Source organism: Halichoerus grypus, chromosome 7, assembly GCF_964656455.1.
Source record: "Halichoerus grypus chromosome 7, mHalGry1.hap1.1, whole genome shotgun sequence".
Classification (NCBI taxonomy): Eukaryota; Metazoa; Chordata; class Mammalia; order Carnivora; family Phocidae; genus Halichoerus; species Halichoerus grypus.
Window position 1 is genome coordinate 51,336,857 of NC_135718.1, and position 20,375 is coordinate 51,357,231.

Consider the following 20,375-nt stretch of genomic DNA (forward strand, 5'->3'; position numbering starts at 1 on the left):
AAGGATACAGAGAAATTGGAACTACAATGCTTTGCTGGTGGGAATAGAAATAGTGCAGCTGCTGTGGAAAAGAATTTGGTGGTTCCTCAAACAGTTAAACATAGAATTACTATCATACAATCTGGCAATTCCTCTTTTAGGTAAATACCTAAAAGTCCTGAAAGGAGGTACTCCAACAGATGCTTATCCAGCAGTGTTCAGAGCAGCATGATTCACAAAAACCGAGAGGCAAAAACAAATTGAATGTCTATTAATAGATGACTGAATAAACAAAGACAAAAGTCTGATACATGTTACATGGATTAACACTGAAAACATTAAGTTAAGGTGAAATGACACACATAAACAGACAACTATTGTGTGATCCTACTTAAATGAGGAACCTAGAATAGGCAAATTCATAGAGAGACAACAGAATAGTGGTTATCAGAGATGTGGGGAGTTATTGTTTAATATGTACATAACTTCTGCTTGAGATGATGAAGGGTTCTGGAAATGGATAGTGATGATGGCTGCACAACATTGTGGGTGTATTTAATGCTACTGAATTGTACACTTAAAAATGGTAAATTTTCTGTTGTGTTATTTTTTACCACAATGAAAGAAAAGAAAAAAAGTAAATTATATCACAAAATATTTATACTTTGTTTTTATCACATTAATGCAGCAATGGTATTCCTGTGGACACTTCTACTTTGTATCTGGATTTGCCCAACCAAATATTTTCAGATATTCCCTGGAGAAGAATATTTTCTGTGGGCAAATCAGATAAAAGAAATAGTGAGGATGAGAAGTGGGAAAAACTTGGCTTGAAAGGTATACTAACAATGAAAAAAGAATAACTATCTAAAATTAAATATGGTAGGCATTTTATTTTAGATTTCAGAACAAGGACTTTGCTGATTTAGAATAAAATTGGTCAATGTTACCGAATATTAGAATATGTAAGAAAATTAATCCTTAGGTTTTTAAAAAACATTTTAAGCTCTAAGAAATAACTTAAAGGAATAGTTGACTAATAAATCAGTAAGTAGATTAAAATAAGGAAAAATCTATGCATTTTATTAATTTATAAATATATATCATTTGCTAATATTTAAAGTAGTGTCAAAACTTTGAGTTTGTGTCTGCTGCCTGGTATTCTAGAATCTTTCTTATAGAACCAAATCCATAATTCATAGTTTCTGATTTCCAGTTTCAGTTTCTTTAAAGCAGAGTGAAAGCTTGTAGACATTTATAAAGCTACTCCTGAGTGTAGATATTTACAGCTTTTCACTTCTTTTAATATTTTATAATTTTCATGCCCACATCTAATTCAAGAGCAACTTTTGAAAGCAATTTATCTTTATTGAATTTTGTACCCCAACTTAATTCATTAATCAAATCCTCATTCTATTTGTAATCACATTTTATCAGATTATATAATAACTAAATAATTAATAATGAAGACAAACTGCATTAAAAAGGTTTAGGAACAAATAAATTGACTCTTGGTAAACAAAGAACACTGTGGGAAGAGAAGTAAGGTGGTATACCAGAGAATAGTCTAATATCCACAAGTTCTCCCTCATCTACCTGTAACTACTAGTTATGTTTTATCAAGGGAATGAGGTGTGCGTGTTATCTAAGCAAGCTAGTTAAGTAAAACTTAATTAAGAGAGGAATAAGATCATTCCTAATAACACTACCAATACCACTTAACAAAAACTGAATACTTTCTCTGAGTAAAGTTGAAACTTTATATGCATTAGAAAACCAGCCACAGGTTGTGTATATTAAATGATGTTTTTTTAAGATTTTATTTATTTATTTATTTGTGAGAGACAGAGAGAACATGAGTGCACAAGAGCACAAACTGGGGAGGGAGTAGAGGGAGAAGCAGACTCCCCCCTGAGCAGGGAGCCTGACACAGGGCTCTATCCCAGGACCCCAGGATCATGACCTGAGCCTAAGGCAGAACTTAACTGACTGACAAACCCAGGCACCCCTAAATAATGGTTTTTGTGGAAAACATTTGTAACTTTAAAGCATTACTCAATGGTGGGGTATGATAATTTATAATAGTCTGTAAGATTAAAACCCAAGACTATCAAAGCACTTGATAATAACATAGAAGACTATCAATGGCTTGATAATACCATTGAAATATAAGGAAATCTTTCACAGAAATAACAAATTTGATACAGGGTCAACAACAAAAAAATAAATTGGTACTTATTTATTTGACACTGGTTCTTTGGAACTTTTTATTTTAGTGACTCGATTAATTTTTCCTACTTTTAAACTTCTATAAATGGAATCACACAGTACATATATTTTAAAAATTTTGAGATATAATTTTTGAGATATAATTGTCATATAATAATCTGCACAAATTAAAAGTAAGTAGATAGGTGTTGACACATGAATCAAGTCCTGAAACCATAACCACATTCAAGATAAGGAACATATCCATTACTTCCAACATTTTCCTAAAGTCCATTTGGATCTTTGCCTCACAGTACATCTCTATCCCTAGGCAACCATGGATCTACTCTCTGTCACTATAGGTTAGTTTGAATTTTCTAGAATTTAATTTAAATAGAATCGTACAGAGTGTACTTTTGCCTGGCATCTCATCTTTCACTCAGCATATATATTCTAAGATTCATCCATGTAGGTGCATGTATAAATAGTTCACTTCTTTTATAGTTGAGTAATATTCTACTATATGGATATGTAACAATTTGTTTATCCAGTCACCCCTTGATAGATATTTGGATTCTTTCCAGACATTGGGTATTACAAATAAAACTGCTATGAGCATTTGTGTATGTCTTTATATGAACATATGCTTTCATTTCTCTTGGGTAAATACCTATGAGTGGAATAGCAAGGTCATACGGTGGGTGTATACGTAACTTTCTAAGAAACTGGAAAACTATTTTTCAAAGCATTTGTACTATTTTACATTCTCACCAGCTGGATATGACAGTTCTAGCTCTATATTTTGCCAATATTTGGTATGGTCACACTTTTTAATTTTGGACACTTGAAGAGCTATACAGTTGTATGGACTGAGGTTTGCTTTTTTGGATATGGGTATTCAATTGCTACAGCATGATTTGTTAAAAAGACTATTCCCCATGGAATGACCTCTAAAACTGTTGAAAAATCAATTATGGGTCTATTTATGGACTATCCCTTCTGTTCCCTGACCTATTTGTCTAACTTTAGGCCAATGCCACATTGTACTGATTACTGTAGCTTTAGTAAGTCTTGAAACCATGTAATATTATAGGTCCTCTGATTTTTTTTTTTTTTTAAAGATTTTATTTATTTATTTGACAGAGAGAGAGAGGTAGCGAGAGCGGGAACACAAGCAGGGGGAGTGGGAGAGGGAGAAGCAGGCTTCCCACCGAGCAGGGAGCCCAATGCGGGGCTCGATCCCAGGACCCTGGGATCATGACCTGAGCCGAAGGCAGACGCTTAACGACTGAGCCACCCAGGCGCCCCTGATTTTTTTTTTTTTTCCAAAGTTGGCCTGGCTATTCTAGTCCAGAATTTTCCATATGAATTTTGGAATAAGTCTGATGACTTCTACCGAAAAAAACTGCTGGGATTTTGATTAAATTATGTTGGATCCATACACAAATTTGAGAACTGACACTTAACGATAGTCTTAAAGATCCATGAATATGCTATTTCTTTCCATTTAATTCTTTAAGTTTTCTCAACAATGTTTTGTAGTGTTTAGTATATACAAACTTTGCATATCTTTTCTCAGATTTATTCCAAATATGTCATACATTTTTATGATATCAGAAATAACATTTTAATTTTTTATTTATTTTTTAAAGTTTTATTTAAGTAATCTCTACACCCCACATGGGGCTCGAACTCACAACCCTGAGATCAAGAGTAGCACACTCCTCCAACTGAGCCAGCCAGGTGCCCTGGTATCAGAAATAGTATTATAAAAAGTTAATTAATTAAGTAATTGTTATTTATTTATTTCTCTCCAGGAGAGAGAAAATCCCAAGCAGATTCCCTGCTGAGCATGGAGCCTGATGCGGGGCTCTAGCCCATGACCCTGAGATCATGACCTGAGCTGAAATCAAGAGCTGGATGCTTAACTGACTGAGCCACCCAGGCGCCCCAGAAATAGTATTTTTAAATATCAATTTCCAAGTGTTTGCTGTTAATATAGAGAAATACAATTGGTTTTTGTATGTTTATCTTGTATCCCACAACCTTGCTAAACTCCCTTTTAGTCGTAATAGCTTTTTGCAGATTTTATAGACTAAAAAAACCCAATAATGGTATTTGATAATAGACATAACTTTACTTCTTTCTAATCTGGATGTTTTTCATGCCTTACTAGCACTGTACAATGTTGAACAGAAGTTGAGAGTTTTGTTTTGTTTCTGATCTTATAAGGAAAATGTTCAGTCTTTCATCACCAAGTATGATGCTGGCTGTACATTATTTGTGAATATCCTTTGTTGGACTGAAGAAGTTTTCTTCTATTAGTATTCTGAAGGCTTTTATCAGGAAAGGATGTTGGATTTCATCAAATGTTTTCTCCATCTCTATTCAGATGATCATGTTTTCTTCTTAGTTTTATTAAAGTGGATTATATTGATTGATTTCTGCATTCCTGGTCATGATGATTATCTTTTCTATATATTGTTGGGCTTGATTTGCCAAAATTATCTTAAGAATTTTGCATCTGTTTTTATGAGGGATATTGGTCTGTAGCTTTTAATTCTTTGTTTGATTTTTGGTACTATTTTTTCTTCAATAGTTTGGGATAGTTTATATTGAACTGTTATTATTTCTTCCTTAAATTTGTGCCAGAATTCAACACAGCAGCAACACACTGCAAATCTGGGTTTTCTTTGTGGGAAAGGTTTTAACTAAAAATTCAATTTCTTTAATAGGTAACCTGAATAGCCCTATTTCTATTTCTTCTTGAGTGTGCTTTGGTACTGTATGTTTTTCAAGGAATTTGTCCATTACATACAGGCTGTCAATTATATTGGAATAATATTGTTAGGAGAGGAACCACAGTATCTTCTACTCTAGTCTAATTTGCCCCATTAGTGTTCTGAGTACTCTATCTGGAGCCCCATGAATTATGAGGTTATTTACTCTGGCTCACAGAACAAGAATGATTATAGGTTCTACAAGCACTCTGAGGATTATTCCCTCTAATCTTTTCAGGTGGTTCTCAGCCTTCACTAGTTTCCTGACAAATATGCACCGATTAGTTCTCAACTGAAGACTTGGGTGGGACTCTGCAAATCTGCGTTCTCTGTCTATGCAGCTCTTTTCTTTCTGGTACTCTAGGTGTCCAGCTGTTAGATTTCCTGAATTTTTAGCTCCATCTCCTCAGTTCAAAAGAGACTACACCAAGAGGGTCCCCCCACCCTCTTTGTGCTGTGGCCTGGAAATTCTCTCCAAGCAATAAGCTGAGGTAATCATAGGGATCACATCATTCATTCTTTGTCTCACAAGGATCAATGTGAAGAGAGAACCTTGGTGGACAAGGCATTTTTAAATTTTTAATATTAAGGTTATCAGGAAAGCTTTAAAGCATCATTAGTAGTATACAGCCTTCTGAGAAAGGGAAGGTGGTATCAGGTAGAAAATAAGAGCCAAGTTTGTTTTGTTTTGGCTAACTGTTGACATTTTGAAAATTTATGGTAAGCACAGATTTTTTTTTTTTTAAAGATTTTATTTATTTGAGATAGGGAGAGAGTGCACGCATGTGCAAGAGCGCAAACTGGGGTGGGGGGAGAGGCAGAGGGAGAGGAAATGCAGACACCCCACTGAGCAGGCAGCCCGACATAGGGCCTGAGATCCCAGGATCTGGGATCATGACCTGAGCCAAAGGCAGATGCTTAACCGATTGAGCCACCAGGTGCCCCAATAAGCACAGATTTGATTGTTGTTTTGGGGGTGAGGGGGAGAAAGAAAGATAAAACAATCCTATATGTATTCTCTGAGGAATATTTTATACTTCATTGCATTTTAGAAATATAATGTCCCTTTTTCTCCTGGAGACTTAAAAGATAGTTTATGATTACTAAAGTATTCAAGGAGAACAATGAGAGATGAGATTAAAGAAATAAAACAAAGCCACACTTGCTTTTTTATAATCAATATGGACTCATTTACATTTATCCTTATTAAATTTCATCACTCAACTGATATTTCCAGTCTATTAAAGTTTTCAAAAGCTTCATTTTGACATTCAACTTACTTGATATTTGTTAAAGTATTGCATTATTTGCATTCTCTGCATTTGCATTATCTGCAAATACAGCTTTATCTGAATCACTGATCGCTGAGCAAAGCTCAGAATAAACACTGAGGCACATCACTAGAAAACTATTTATCAGCAGAAATTTTGAGACTGGTTCAACAAAATACCAAATAATTGCCCTGTATCCAATATTTACTATCCTATAATCCATATTATGACAGATGGTCTCAAATATACTATACATCCATTGTTTATTGGTCTCCTATAATAGGCACTACATATCTACTGAAATGAATTCAAATGAATAGTAATTACACCAACAAAGTAAAAAGCTATCCTGACATGACTTGTAGCTTGTAATTTTACAACTTCCTCTTCTAGGTAGGGAAAAACGATTCCTTTAATTTTCTATACTATATATAGATTATAATAGCATAATATCTCTACTATTCTGTAAGTCCTAGTCTAACTTTACTGGTTTGTAGAATAAATCATTTCAAAAATGTGGCAAAATATATATAAGACAAAATTTTACCATTTTAAGTGTTCAATTCAGTGACATTAAGTACATTCATAATGTTGTGCAACCATCACCATTATCCATTTCCAGACCTTTTTTGTTATCCATAGAAGCTCTGTACCCATTAAGCATAACTCCCAATTCCCCCTTTCCTGCGGTGCCTGGTAACCACTATTCTACTGTCTGTCTCTATGAATTTGACTATTCTAGGCACCTCATGTAAGTGGAGTCCTGAAAGCCAAACTGTGGAAAGAGCCGAGGTGCCCTTCAACAGATGAATGGATAAAGAAGATGTGGTCCATACATACGATGGAATATTACTCAGCCATCAGAAAGGATGAATACCCAACTTTTACATCAACATGGATGGGACTGGAGGAGATTATGCTAAGTGAAATAAGTCAAGCAGAGAAAGTCAATTATCATATGGTTTCACTTATTTGTGGAACATAAGGAATAGCATGGAGGACACTAGGAGAAGGAAGGGAAAAATGAAGAGGGGGAAATCGGAGGGACAGATGAACCATGAGAGACTATGGACTCTCAGAAACAAACTGAGGGTTTTAGAGGGGAGGGGGGTTGGGGGATGGGTTAGCCCGGTGATGGGTATTAAGGAGGGCACATTTTGCATGGAGCACTGGGTGTTATATGACAACAATGGATCGTGGACCACTACATCAAAAACTAATGATGACTAACATAACATAATAATAATAAAAAAAAGTGGAGTGCTTATAGGAAAATCCAGTAGTTGTGTATGGCTTATTTCAGTTAACATAATGTTTGCAAAATTCATTCATGTTGCATTATGTATCAGGGTTTCATTTCTTTTTAAGGCAGAATAATATTCCATTTTATGTATATACCAAATTTTATCTATTCATTTGGCTATTGGAAATACTGCTGCCATAAATATTGGTGTGCAAGTATTTGAGTCCCTGCTTTCAGGACTTTTGGATATATACCAATTAGGAGAACTACTGGATCATATGGTAATAATTTTATGTTTGACATTTTGAGGAACCACCAAATTGTTTTCCACAGCAGGAGCACCATTTCACATTCCAATCGCCAATGCAAAAGGGTTTCAACTTCTCCACCTCCTTGGCAATACTTTTTTTCCCCTCCACATTTTTGAAAATAATGTGTATCAAGTATATCAAGTGGTATCTCATTTTGGTTTTTTAATGCATTTCAGTAATAACTAGTGATGGTAAGCATTTTTTCATGTGCTTATTAGCCATTTATATATCTTCTTTGGAGAAATGTTTAAGTCCTTCGACAATTTATGAATTGGGTTGTTTCCTTGTTGAGATATATATTCTAGATGTTAATCCCTTACCAGATATATCATTTGCAAATATTTCCTCTCACTCCATGCGCTTTCACTTTGTTTTTTTTAAGTTTTATTTAAATTCCAGTTAGTTAACATACAATGTAATATTAATTTCAGATGTGCCTTATAGTGATTCAACAACTTCATAGTGGCCTCATAGAATGAATTTGGAAGTTTTTCTTCCTTTTCTATTTTTTGGAATATTTTGAGAAGAATAGGTATTAGCTTTTTATTAACTTTATTTTTTTAAGATTTTATTTATTTATTTGACAGAGAGAGAGAGAGAGAAAGAATGAGCAGAGACGCAGAGGGAGAGGGAGAAGCAGACTCTCCACAGAGCAGGGAGCCTGAAGTGGGGCTTGATCCCAGGACCCAGGGATCATGACTTGAGCTGAATGCAGACATTTAACCCACAAGCCACTCAGGCACCCCTTAACTTTTCTTTAAATGTTTAGTAAAATTTGCCTTTGAAGCCATCTGGTTCTCGACTTTTGTTTGTTGGGAGGTTTTTTTTTTTAATTTTATTTTATTATGTTATGTTAATCACCATACATCATTAATTTTTTTTTAAATTTTTTTATTGTTATGTTAATCCCCATACATTACATCATTAGTTTTAGATACAGTGTTCCATGATTCATTGTTTGCATATAACACCAGGTGCTCCATTCAGTACATGCCCTCTTTTTTTTTTTTAAAGATTTTGTTTATTTATTTATTTGACAGAGAGAGAGAAACAGCATGAGAGGGGATAGGGTCAGAGGGAGAAGCAGGCTCCCCGCTGAGCCGGGAGCCCGATGTGGGACTCGATCCCAGGACTCCGGGATCATGACCTGAGCCGAAGGCAGTCGCTTAACCAACTGAGCCACCCAGGCGCCCCAGTACATGCCCTCTTTAATACCTATCACCAGGCTAACCCATCCCCCCACCCCCCCTCCCCTCTAGAACCCTCAGTTTGTTTCTCAGAGTCCATAGTCTTTCATGGTTCATCTCCCCGTCCAGTTTCCCCCCCAGGGAGTCTTTTGATTACTGATTCAGTTTCCTTGCTTGTTATGGGTCTGTTTAAGTTTTCTATTTCTTCCTGTTTCAGTTTTGGTAGTTTATATGTTTCTAGGAATTTATCCATTTCTTCCAGGTTGTTAAATTTGTTGGCATATAGTTTTTCATCATATTCTAATTGTTTGTATTTCTGTGGTGTCAGCTGTTATTTTTCCTCTCTCATTTGTGATTTTATTTATTTGGGTCCTTTCTCTTTTCTTTTGATAAGCCTGCGTTGAGGTTTATCAATTTTATTATTTTTTCAAAGAACCAGCTCCTGATCTGTTCTATTGTTTTTTTTTTAGCCTCTATATCATTTACTTCTGTTCTAACCTTTATTATTTCCTTCCTTCTGCTGGCTTTAGGCTTTACTTTTTTTTTTTTAAGATTCATTTATTTATTTATTTAAGAGGGAGATAGCACAAGCAGGGGGAGCGGCAGGCAGAGGGAGAGGGAGAAGCAGGCTTCCCCGCCCAGCAGGGAGGCAGATGTGGGGCTCAATCCCAGGACCCTGGGATCATGACCCCAGCCCAAGGCAGACGCTTAACTGACTGAGCCACCCAGGAGCCCCTAGGCTTTACTTTTTGATAGTGTCCTTTGATGCACAAAAGTTTTTAATTTTGATGAAGTCCAATTATTTTTTCTTGTTCTTGCTGTGCATTTGGAGGTTTTTTTTTTTTTAAGTGAAGACCATTTTGGTATCATCAGCATTTTCTGCAGACCTAATAATCTGTGCCTCTATTTTTTTCTATTCTTCTAAATCTATGCCAAACTTTTAGCATTATTCTCTGGTTCTATAAATGCTTTCCATCTTTTTTTTTTACATGTGTTTAACAGATGTGAGCTTTTTTTTTTTTTTTTTAGATTTTTAAAATTTGAGAGAGAGCATGTGTGTACACACAAGTGGGAAGAGGGGCGGAGGGAGAGAAAGAATCTCTAGCAGACTGTACTGAGCGTGGAGCCCCATGTGGGGCTCGATCTCATGACTCTGAGACCATGACCTGAGCCAAATCGAAGAGTCGGATGCTTAACCGACTGAGCCACGCACACGCCCAAATGGGAACTCTAATTAAAGAATTCTCTGTGTGCTCTGCAATGTTGTGTTTCTAAGGCTCCTCCCCGTTTTCTTCCTAATTATGGTCATTTGATATTATAAAGTCAGAATTGAATTTTTGATGGTATTCAATCCTCTCAAGTTACCTCTAATTCTAAAGTCCTTCTTTGGAATGATATTTATCTTTTTAAAAGTTTTAAAAATTTGTCTTTTTAAAGTACAGAGCATATATTTAGGTACTGCCAGTTTGATCTTTCCTGACTACAAAGAACTCTGAGTTCAAATATCAATTTCTCCCAAGGATTCTCAGGCCACCATACTGATGACCAATTCTTTCATGTTATTTTAAAAGGGCAGATTAGCACTTTTCCTAGTTACTTCCTTTTTCCTTCAGAAAATAAAACTAGCAATAAAGGAAATGTGAAATGTAGATTTTAATCAAATGAGACTTCCAGCAGATACTCAGTAGTTCAAGGTCATTACCACTATTTCTTGCCATTATGTCAGTTTATAAATCATCAGGAATGTAGCATTTCCTTCAAAGTGTCTTTGAAGACATTCATACCATATTATTTCTACAAATCACCAAGGTGATCTCATAAATTATGTCGAGGTCAAATTTATGTTATTCTATACAGACAACACAGTTATCTTATTTGGATACAAAATCAGTGAATATAATCAAACTGTTACAATGATGTAATTCAAATCAAAATCGATTTCTGGGATAGTTAGTACAACATGTTCACTTTACACATAAAGACCCTGAGATTCATGAAAGTTAAGTGATACTGCCCAGGTCACAAGAAGATATACTGAAGGTCTCTTTTTTTTTCTGGTTCATGGATGTTTAAAGTCTACAGGTTAAACAGAAGCTATAAATACTATGTGAGCAAAAAAATTATTTTCCACTAATTTAGAATAAAAGAAAGTATAATCTTGGTAAAAAGGAAAAGCTGTGAAAGTTTTTAAAAAAAACCCATTTTATCACCTTCAAATACAACATACAAGTATTAGCAAAAATGATATTAATAAAAAATTTAATACAAATTATAATATACCAACCTTTACTCATAATTTAGACTCACACTTTGAATAAATAGTTAAATTCATAAAACATTAATTTTAGACCAAATGCCCCTTACCTTAATCCATGAAAATTTCAGGGGAAACATTATTTAACTGGTCAGAAGAAAAGTCAGTTGATGTGAAGGGATCAGGATAAGGGGAAGGGTTGATTGAAAGGGGTGACAGAAATGATTTTTATCTTGATCGTGGTCATGGCTACATGTCATGTATGCATTTGCAAAAGTTCACAGAAATGTACATTAAAAAGAGTTAATTTTATTATACATAAATTATAAACCTCAATAATCTAACCTTTTAAAAGACCAATTTTTTACTGTGAAAGAAAACTAGTATATACTGAATTCTAAAAATACTGAATTAGAGGGGTCCAAACTGAGGCAGTTTTGTTGTGTAATTTTCAATATATTTATGCAACTATTTCAGTTTTTAATCTCTAAACTTATACACAAACCAAAAAAACAGAAAAAGACCAGACACTTATTTTTTTAAAAAGTAACTCACCGTCTCATTTCCAAAAAGTATGTCAATATAAGGCATAACTTTCATCAATGATTCCTTGTAGAACTGACTAATAAATGGTGCAGACAAATTCAAAGTGAAAACTCTGTTGTTTTCAGAAGCATGTTTAGCCACTTTTAATACCGACTCTGGGGAAACTGTAAGGAAAAAGCCCTGGATAAAGAAAAAAAGGAGGGGAAATTAAAAATGCCATCTCCACAGAGTCATTCTCGGTCAGAATAAAAGACACCTATAAAAAATACAAACGTCTATATAACACAAACTTTAAAATACAATTATAAAATTCAAGGCAGGGCGCCTGGGTGGCTCAGTCGTTAAGCATCTGCCTTCGGCTCAGGTCATGATCCCAGGGTCCTGGGATAGAGCCCCACATTGGGCTCCCTGCTCAGTGGGAAGCCTGCTTCCCCCTCCCCTACTCCCCCTGCTTGTGTTCCCTCTCTTGCTGTGTCTCTCTCTGTCAAATAAATAAATAAAATCTTAAAATAAATAAATAAATAAATAAATAAATAAAAAAAATGCAAGGCAGAAAGCAGCAGCATTCGATTAGAAGAAAAACCTATCATTGAGTACAATATGCTTAGTGTGTGCCCTTATGTCAGAGTATAACACATTACTTACTTCATATTAGATCTGTATACTCAACACTGAAAGAATTCTGGGAATCCACATAAGAAAAAATATTTCAAAGGTCTTATTTGAGACAATAATTATATTTAAATTACAGAAATAGTAATGAAGGCAGACTGGATCATTTTAGCTTCTTATAAACAGTTTGGATTCTTATAAATGACATACTATTTATTAAAAAATGAAATTAGTTTAGAAATGAAATCAGTTTCCTAAAATCATAGCTTGTTAACTTATGCCTAAAATGAATTTTTTAGGAAGATCCTGAGTTGAAAATTCCACATAATGAGAAAATAATTCAGTGATAATAGAAAAATATTTTAGTTAAAATTTTATGTCAGGAAAGCTGTGTTTTAAAATGCTATTTATCTACATTTTAAACATTAATAAAAGCATTTTTAAAATAGATTTATACCTTTTAGATAAAAGCGTAAGCAAAGACATGGATGCTTACAAAGGAAATTGATTTGAATGTTGCACAAGACAGTGAAGGAATACACAAAGAGCAACAGAAGATAAAGTCAGAAAGGCCAGGGGAGTCAAGAATGCAAAAGGCCTTGAATGGGGCAGGTGAGGAGTGAGGGTGGGGTGGGGACAGATGATGGGTAATGAAGATTTCCTTGAAAGAAAGGAATAACAAGCTTGTGTGAAAATTTAAAGGAAAGTTAATCTGGATAGCAACAATTCAACAACAGTCAAAAGCAGAAAAGAAAAACGTAAAGGAGAGTACGAGAGGAAGGCAAATAAGGACAGTAAATGATGACAGAGAAATCCAACAAGGAAAATTTTTAAGAAGATACTTAAAGGTATTGAATGCTATCAATGGATAGAGAAAGAAAGGATGAGCAAAAGCCACTGGATTTGATGATTAAGAGAAAGTACTTATGGGATAAAGGTAAAAAAAAAAGTCAGCTGTTAAAGAATGGTGAGAAAGTAGGGGTAAAAATTATAAATTATTTTGGAAGATTTATCAATGAAAAATAATAGACTCATCTGAAATTTACTGATTTACTGAGCAATTATTGTGTTCCAGGCACTACACTAAAAGCTTTATGTATATTATTATCAATTATTATCGTTTTTTTCCTTGTATCAAACCTGAGGTAGAGACTGTTATTCTCATTTTTATGAATAAAAAAAGGGAAAATAGGCATGTGAAATAATGTCCCCCCAGGTCATACAGTTTATATGTGATGGAGCTTAGATTCAAATGACTAGAGATAATGCCCCTCGTTTGAATAGGTAATTGAAAAGAAAAGAGAAGAAAGATATTTTACTGGGGGGAGAGGAGTGGGAGAGTTGTTTTTAAGAACAGCGTTAAGTTGGAGCATTTTTGATCTTTAACAAGAAGGATCTACTGGAGAAAGAGAGGAATGAAGAAGCAAGATAAGGAGGAGGATTAGAAAGAACAAGGAACCAGAGAAGTTAGGGCAGTGGGAACCAGAAGGAAAGAAGAGGTAAACTTATAAACGGAAGAAATAACCATGAAAATGTAAAGGAAACTTCTTTTTTTTTTAAATTTTATTTATTTATTTGACAGAGAGAGACACAGCGAGAGAGGGAACACAAGCACGGGGAGTGGGAGAGGGAGACGCAGGCTTCCCGCGGAGCAGGGAGCCCGATGCGGGGCTTGATCCCAGGACCCTGGGATCATGACCTGAGCCAAAGGCAGACGCTGAACGACTGAGCCACCCAGGCGCCCCTAAAGGAAACTTCTTTTAAAATTACAAAAGGGGTACTGAAATATTCAACTACAACTGAGGGACTAACCACTTCCATCATGTAAACTTTAAAAAGTTTAAAAAGAAAAAAATTTTTTTCTATTACTTTCAAATTGAATATTAAAAGAATATTAAAAAATTAACTTTGAGGTAGGAGTCATGTATACTTGGATTTGAAGGGTTTATTGCCCTTATAAACTCTGATATTAAGAATTTTCCAGTATAATTGTTTCTTATTACTTTAAAGTATTGCTAATGAAATTCTAATAAAAATGTTTCCTTATTATAATAACATAATATTTTCTCATTATTTAAAAACCCCAATCCATTTATTCTTTACCAATATTCAACTGTTCTAAAAGGTAACAAGTGTTAGTCTTAGGTGACGTTATTTTTTAAATGTTTTCACCTTACCTTTTTAACCAACTACCATGTCACTTGCAAACTATGAACATCCAAGCTGTTTCCTTTGCTATTTTTGTCACTTGGAGAATTAAAATGAACAGTTTATATAGCATCTTGTCTCCATAGTAATATGTATGTACTTGCTTTTTAGTCTTTCATTTAATGAGGAGCGTTTAAAGCTAACCCCCCTCCCATCTCTCCCCAAACTGTTCCAGCATGAAATAAAAACCTCCCAGAGCTAGCATTCTGCCAGCTGTGGATTAACCACAGACAGCCACAGAATGGTCTACACAAATAGTAACCTGGTCAAATAATTAGGCTTCTCACCAACTTTGGACTGAAAATTTGATCTGTGCTAAAATACATCTGATTGTAATTTAAGGTACTGAACAGTATGCCCCTGGAGTCCAAATTTGGCCTCATTCCAAATGTGTATATATGTGTTTTACTTTAAAATGCAACACAAGAGTATTGTGATGTGGACAATATAACTTCCATTTTGTCAATTTTATAAAGAATATATAAAAAACTATCAGCTTTTAAATGAGGGAGATTCACAATTTAAATTAATTCCATTTTTGAATAGTCTCTTGTTTTACTTTAAGTAAATATTTAGTATTTAAACAATTTAGGATTTGTGTTCCGTTATAGTGCAAAGACTTAAAATTGATGCCAACCATAACTTTTCTTCCTAGATTTATATCCTTTGCTAGGCGACACGTTCTAGACTGTATTATCATGAAAAATAAAAACAGTGCCATTATAAAAATTTTTTTCAAGTGTCAGGTTTGCAATAAAAACAGGGCAATAGTTTATATGGCTATAGATTAGAAAAATACTCTATATAATCAACAAACTCTTGTGATTTTTCTGATTAGGGGTTTCAGTCTATATAACAGTTAATCCTATTACTCTTTGTCCCTATGAGCACCAGAAGGCAAAGCAGATTCTAACACTTAAGAGATCTGATAATATTAATCAGTATTGAGAGTGAGGCAAGACAATTTTATCCATTAAAATGGTAAACAAAACAGAATAAAAAGGTAGGAATAGGAGGAATGGGGAAAGAATAAGGCAGGGCAAAAGAACCATTTTTGCATCGCCAGACTTAATACTTAGAAATCTCAAATACATGTGTTTGAACTGCACGGGTCCACTTACGCATGGATTTTTTTGGATAAATATAGTACAGTCCTATAAATGTATTTTCTCTTCCTTATAATTTTCTTAATAACATTTTCTTTTCTCTAGCTTACTTTATTATAATATGTTTTTAATAGACTGTTGATGTTATCGGTAAGGCTTCTGGTCAACAGTAGTTAACTACTATCAGTAGTTAAGTTTTGGGTGAGTCAAAAGTTAATACGCACATTTTTTGACTGTGCAGAGTGTTGGCATCCCTAACCCCTGTGTTCTTCCAGAATCAACTGTACATAAATTTGTCATCCACCTACTCTAAGTATTTCTTGGTGTAGTTTAATTTTTTTAAAAGATTTATTTATTTATTTATTGGACAGAAAGAGAGAGAGAGAGAGAGAGAGTGAGCACAAGCAGGGGGAGAGGGAGAAGCAGGCTTCCTGCTGAGCAGGGAGCCCCATGTGGGCTTGATCCCAGACCATGGGGGTTCATGAGCTGAGCCAATGCAGCCGCTTAACCAATTGAGCCACCCAGGCGCCCCTCTTGGTGTAGTTTAATTGCTACACAGAAGGATGTAAGAGATTAAACTGTTTAATATACTAAAAGATAAGGAAAGGAATTGCTCTTCTTGCTCTTTACCAGTATATACTTTAATTCAGGAAAATCATTTGGTGTTCTTTTTAATTGTCCTTAGCTAAGAGCACAAATTCTTTTTATTATTTCCATTAACAATTACCTAAAGAATAGAGGTGTGTGTGTGTGCACACGTGCTCATATACTTTGTAAATTTTAGGGATTTTTGGAAGTATAAAAATAAAAGCAAACAAAAGACCAGGAAAAACGTCTACAGTAAATATGACACAGTGTTAATATCTTTAGTCTATAAAGAGTTTTAAAAATAGATTAAGAATTAAACAAACATGAGGACACCAATAGATAAATGAGCCAAGAACATGAAAATGCATTCCATTAAAAGCAAAAAAGAAATATACTGGTAAATAAATATATAGACAAGTATTCCTTTCTAGCAATTAAAGAAACAACATGGTGAAGAAATGTTCTTCAGTGATGAAGAAAGGTTGGTGAAATTAATATATTAATACTGCCAGTGGGAGTGCAACTGACACTTTCTCAGAAAATAATTTGAAAATACACATGAGGAACCACAAACAAATTCATACTCTTTGACCCAATAATTCTATTTTTGAGAGTCTACTTTAAGGAAATAATCTAAAATATGGGAAAATATTAATTCATGAACATATCAGTACACTATTTTACTGAAAATCTGGAAACAGTGTAAATACTTAATGATTGAAAAAGAAATAGTCAAGAAAGAATTGGCATATTCTTTCTATTTTTCCACTCTAAACCTGGCTGTTGATAATTAAAAATGTGGCTAGTTAAAAAAAATGTTACTAGTTCAACTGAAGATCTGAATGTCAAATTTTATTTAATTTTAATTTAAATGTAAGAAGACATGTAGCTAATGAGCACGTGCAATGTGGCTAGTGCGACTGTGGAACTTGATTTTAATTTAATTTATTTAAATTTAGAAATAGAAGCTGCTAAACATAATTTTATTGTTTTGATAGGTCTACATTTCATTTTGATCATTGACAATTTAGTGACTGAACTGATTGCTGTAAATTTAAGATAGACAGCAATTTTAAAGGCTTAGTATGAACAAAAGAATGTCAAGAATATAATAATTTTATATAATTACATGTTGAAATGAAAAATATTTTAGTTAATATTAAGATAAACAAAATACATTATTAACATTAATTTTACCTGTTTCTTTTTACTTTTTCAATGTGGCTACTAGAAAATTTTCAACTATATGTGACATATTTTCATTGGAAACTGCTGCTCTAGAGGATACTTTGAAAATTTTTAAGATTATGATTATGGAAAAATTATGATTATGAAAACTAAGTGGAAAAGTGGAAAATGTTTACACCACATAAATGTTAAATGAAACATAAAGCATACAAATAGTGTGCACAAAATATGGTTAAAAACTACACTAAATCAAAAGGAAAAAAATGGAAGAGAATACACCCAGATTAAAATGGTTAAATGTGAGTAGAAAAATTATGGATAATTTTAATTTTTTTTAATTTTTCAAATTTTGGTGATGCCATTCAATTCTCTTCTGATAAAAATTATTTAAAAGACAAAATATTTTGTTACTTGAAGTAAATCTCTACACAAACAAGAGATGTTTATAAATGGTGAGAAGCTTAATTCAATAAACAAGAGTCATCAGAGAAACAGCTGGGATGTAAGTCTATTTTGCTTCTTCAAGTAGATGGCAGAAAAAAGGAAAAAACTAAATATGAGACTGGTGACTTTGGTAAACCTAAATCACTAGTCACAACAGCAAAAGAGAAAATTAAGAAGGAAGTGTGGTAACAGAAAAATATTTTGCCAACCAAAGAGTGCTCCCAAACCTAGACTACCAATGATGAGAGGGCTGAGAGTTTCAGATGCTGTGTCTGAAGACATACCACTGTTGTCTGTTCTAAAGAATGTATTCAGTCTGTTTTCCATAGCACGATGAAGGTGCCATAGTAACACTTGTCAGAGAATGAGGTTGAAAGAATGAATAAATGAGAAGCCAAAAAACAAATACAACCACCAAATAGTATGTTTTCTTCTTCTTAATAGGATCTACATGTTTTGTATATCTCCCAGAGAGTGTGAAATGTATTTCTTTATAGGAGAGAGAGGATCAAATATGAATTATGACAAAGCATAGTTCCTATGTGCTTGTAAGGAAAATACTGACTTTGACAACCATTAAGATAATGTATAAATTGTTTACAATACAATGTTATGATATGCACTACACTTCATACCAATGACAGCAATAGAATCACTAAAAGAAAAAAGCCAGAACAAATGCATTAGCAAATACTTGTTACCACTGACTGAATGTAATGCATCAATGGAACAAAATAATTTGCCTAGGTCTTCCTGCCTATGTTGCTCCTTTTGGAAGCATCAGTGAAATCACTCATTCCATATATATTTTAATCTTTAGGGATTAAAATACCTGCAATCTTAACTATTCTATGAACATAGAAGTTAGCTTTTCTTCCATCTGAAATAATCCCCTGAAAAAGCAATGTAACAGGAGGCAGCAAGACATACTAGAAAGAAGATAGGTTTTAGAGGGACATACATAAGATATTAATCACAGCTTTGCTGGAAGTGAAAGGCAGTGTTAGACATCCTGCAAGTCCATTTCTAGGGGAAAAGATAAGCAAAACGTGGTAAATGCACACTATTATATAGAGATTAAAAGCAATAAACCAGAAATATATACATCGGACTGGACAAGCTATATAGTTCATACTTTTATATACTGTGCATAATGTAAACACACATCTAAAAAAATGATACATTTTTCAAGGATATAAAACTCATATCAAACACATTAGAGTTCCCATGGTGAGAAGAGGAAAAGGATTAGGGATCAGGAATGATAAGAAAAATAAAATAATAAGACAGGAGCCATGTCTAAGCCAAATGAAAATAATTTGACAGGATTCACTCAATTCTCAGCATCAGAGAGTTTAAACAAACCAGTATACTTACTTACTTACTTATTTATAAGCAAACTCTACACCCAGCGTGGGGCTTGAACTCAACAACCCTGAGACCAAGAGTTGCATGTTCTACTGACTGAGCCACCCAGATACCCCAACAGCATACTTATTTTTAACAGTTTTACCAATCTGACTACTATTTAACTGTGATTTGGGGTTATGTAACTTCCCTAGGCCTCACCTCATTGCTCTCATCTGAAAAATGGGAATGGTAACACCTATCAGTGTCATTGTAAGACCTAAATGAGTGCTTAATACAATGTTTGTCATGTTATATGTGCTTCACACGTTTCCATTTTATTATTACTATTTCTGTAGTAATACGAAGAACATTAGAAAGTTGTTTTGTTTTTGCATGAATGGTGAGTTCTACAGTTATAACTCTTAGTTACAATACTGAACAAAAGTATGCTCTTTAACATCAATATACAGTTTGGTATTTCCTTTGAAATATAAAAACATAAAACAAAATCCATCATTCCCTTTCCAAAAGCTCTGCCTCCTCTCTTTCCTTGATTTAATCATCCTATATCCTGCTGACAGATTAATCACCCTAATCACTCTTCTTTTCCTAGCAAATTAAATCCAAATGCCTCACACCCCAGCATTCAAAACTCTCCACAAAATACTCCAACTTCCACAGTAAGCCAGCTGTAACCTCTATTACTCCACAACATATGTCCTTGCTTCAATCATAATGATTTGCTTCTCCCAAAATAAGTCTTCTGACTCTTTATATTGTTCTTTCTATCCGAAATATCAACTACCCCTACCTGTTGGAATTTACCACTCCATCAAGGCCCTTTTAAATCTACATTTAAATCTGAATTTCATCCCACAAAGATTTAACTACGTTCCTACCAAGATGTACTCATTCCTCTTTGAACCTTCTTAATATGTAATATGAATTTTATTTTGTTTAAACAACTTGTATTTGCCTTATCTCCCTTACCTGACTGTAAATAACCTTAAGGGCCAGTGTACTTTTTAAAATGTTTGCTCCAGTACAAAGCACAGTGTGTACAGTATACAGATAGTTTAAAAATATCTGGTTAAATTTTT

General features: G+C 34.0%; 1 protein-coding gene across 4 annotated transcripts in view; it reads right to left on the reverse strand.

The window, feature by feature from the left end:
* Positions 1–20,375, reverse strand: part of ADK (adenosine kinase) — a 507,004-nt gene that overhangs the window by 152,276 nt on the left and 334,353 nt on the right. For 3 of the 4 annotated variants that reach the window (XM_036073060.2, XM_036073057.2, XM_036073059.2), the window contains exon 7: positions 11,789–11,959. The exons of the other annotated variant lie outside the window; for it this stretch is intronic. In XM_036073060.2, the coding sequence (XP_035928953.1) occupies positions 11,789–11,959 (171 nt within the window). The remainder of the gene's footprint in view (positions 1–11,788; positions 11,960–20,375) is intronic. 4 annotated transcript variants of the gene reach the window in all.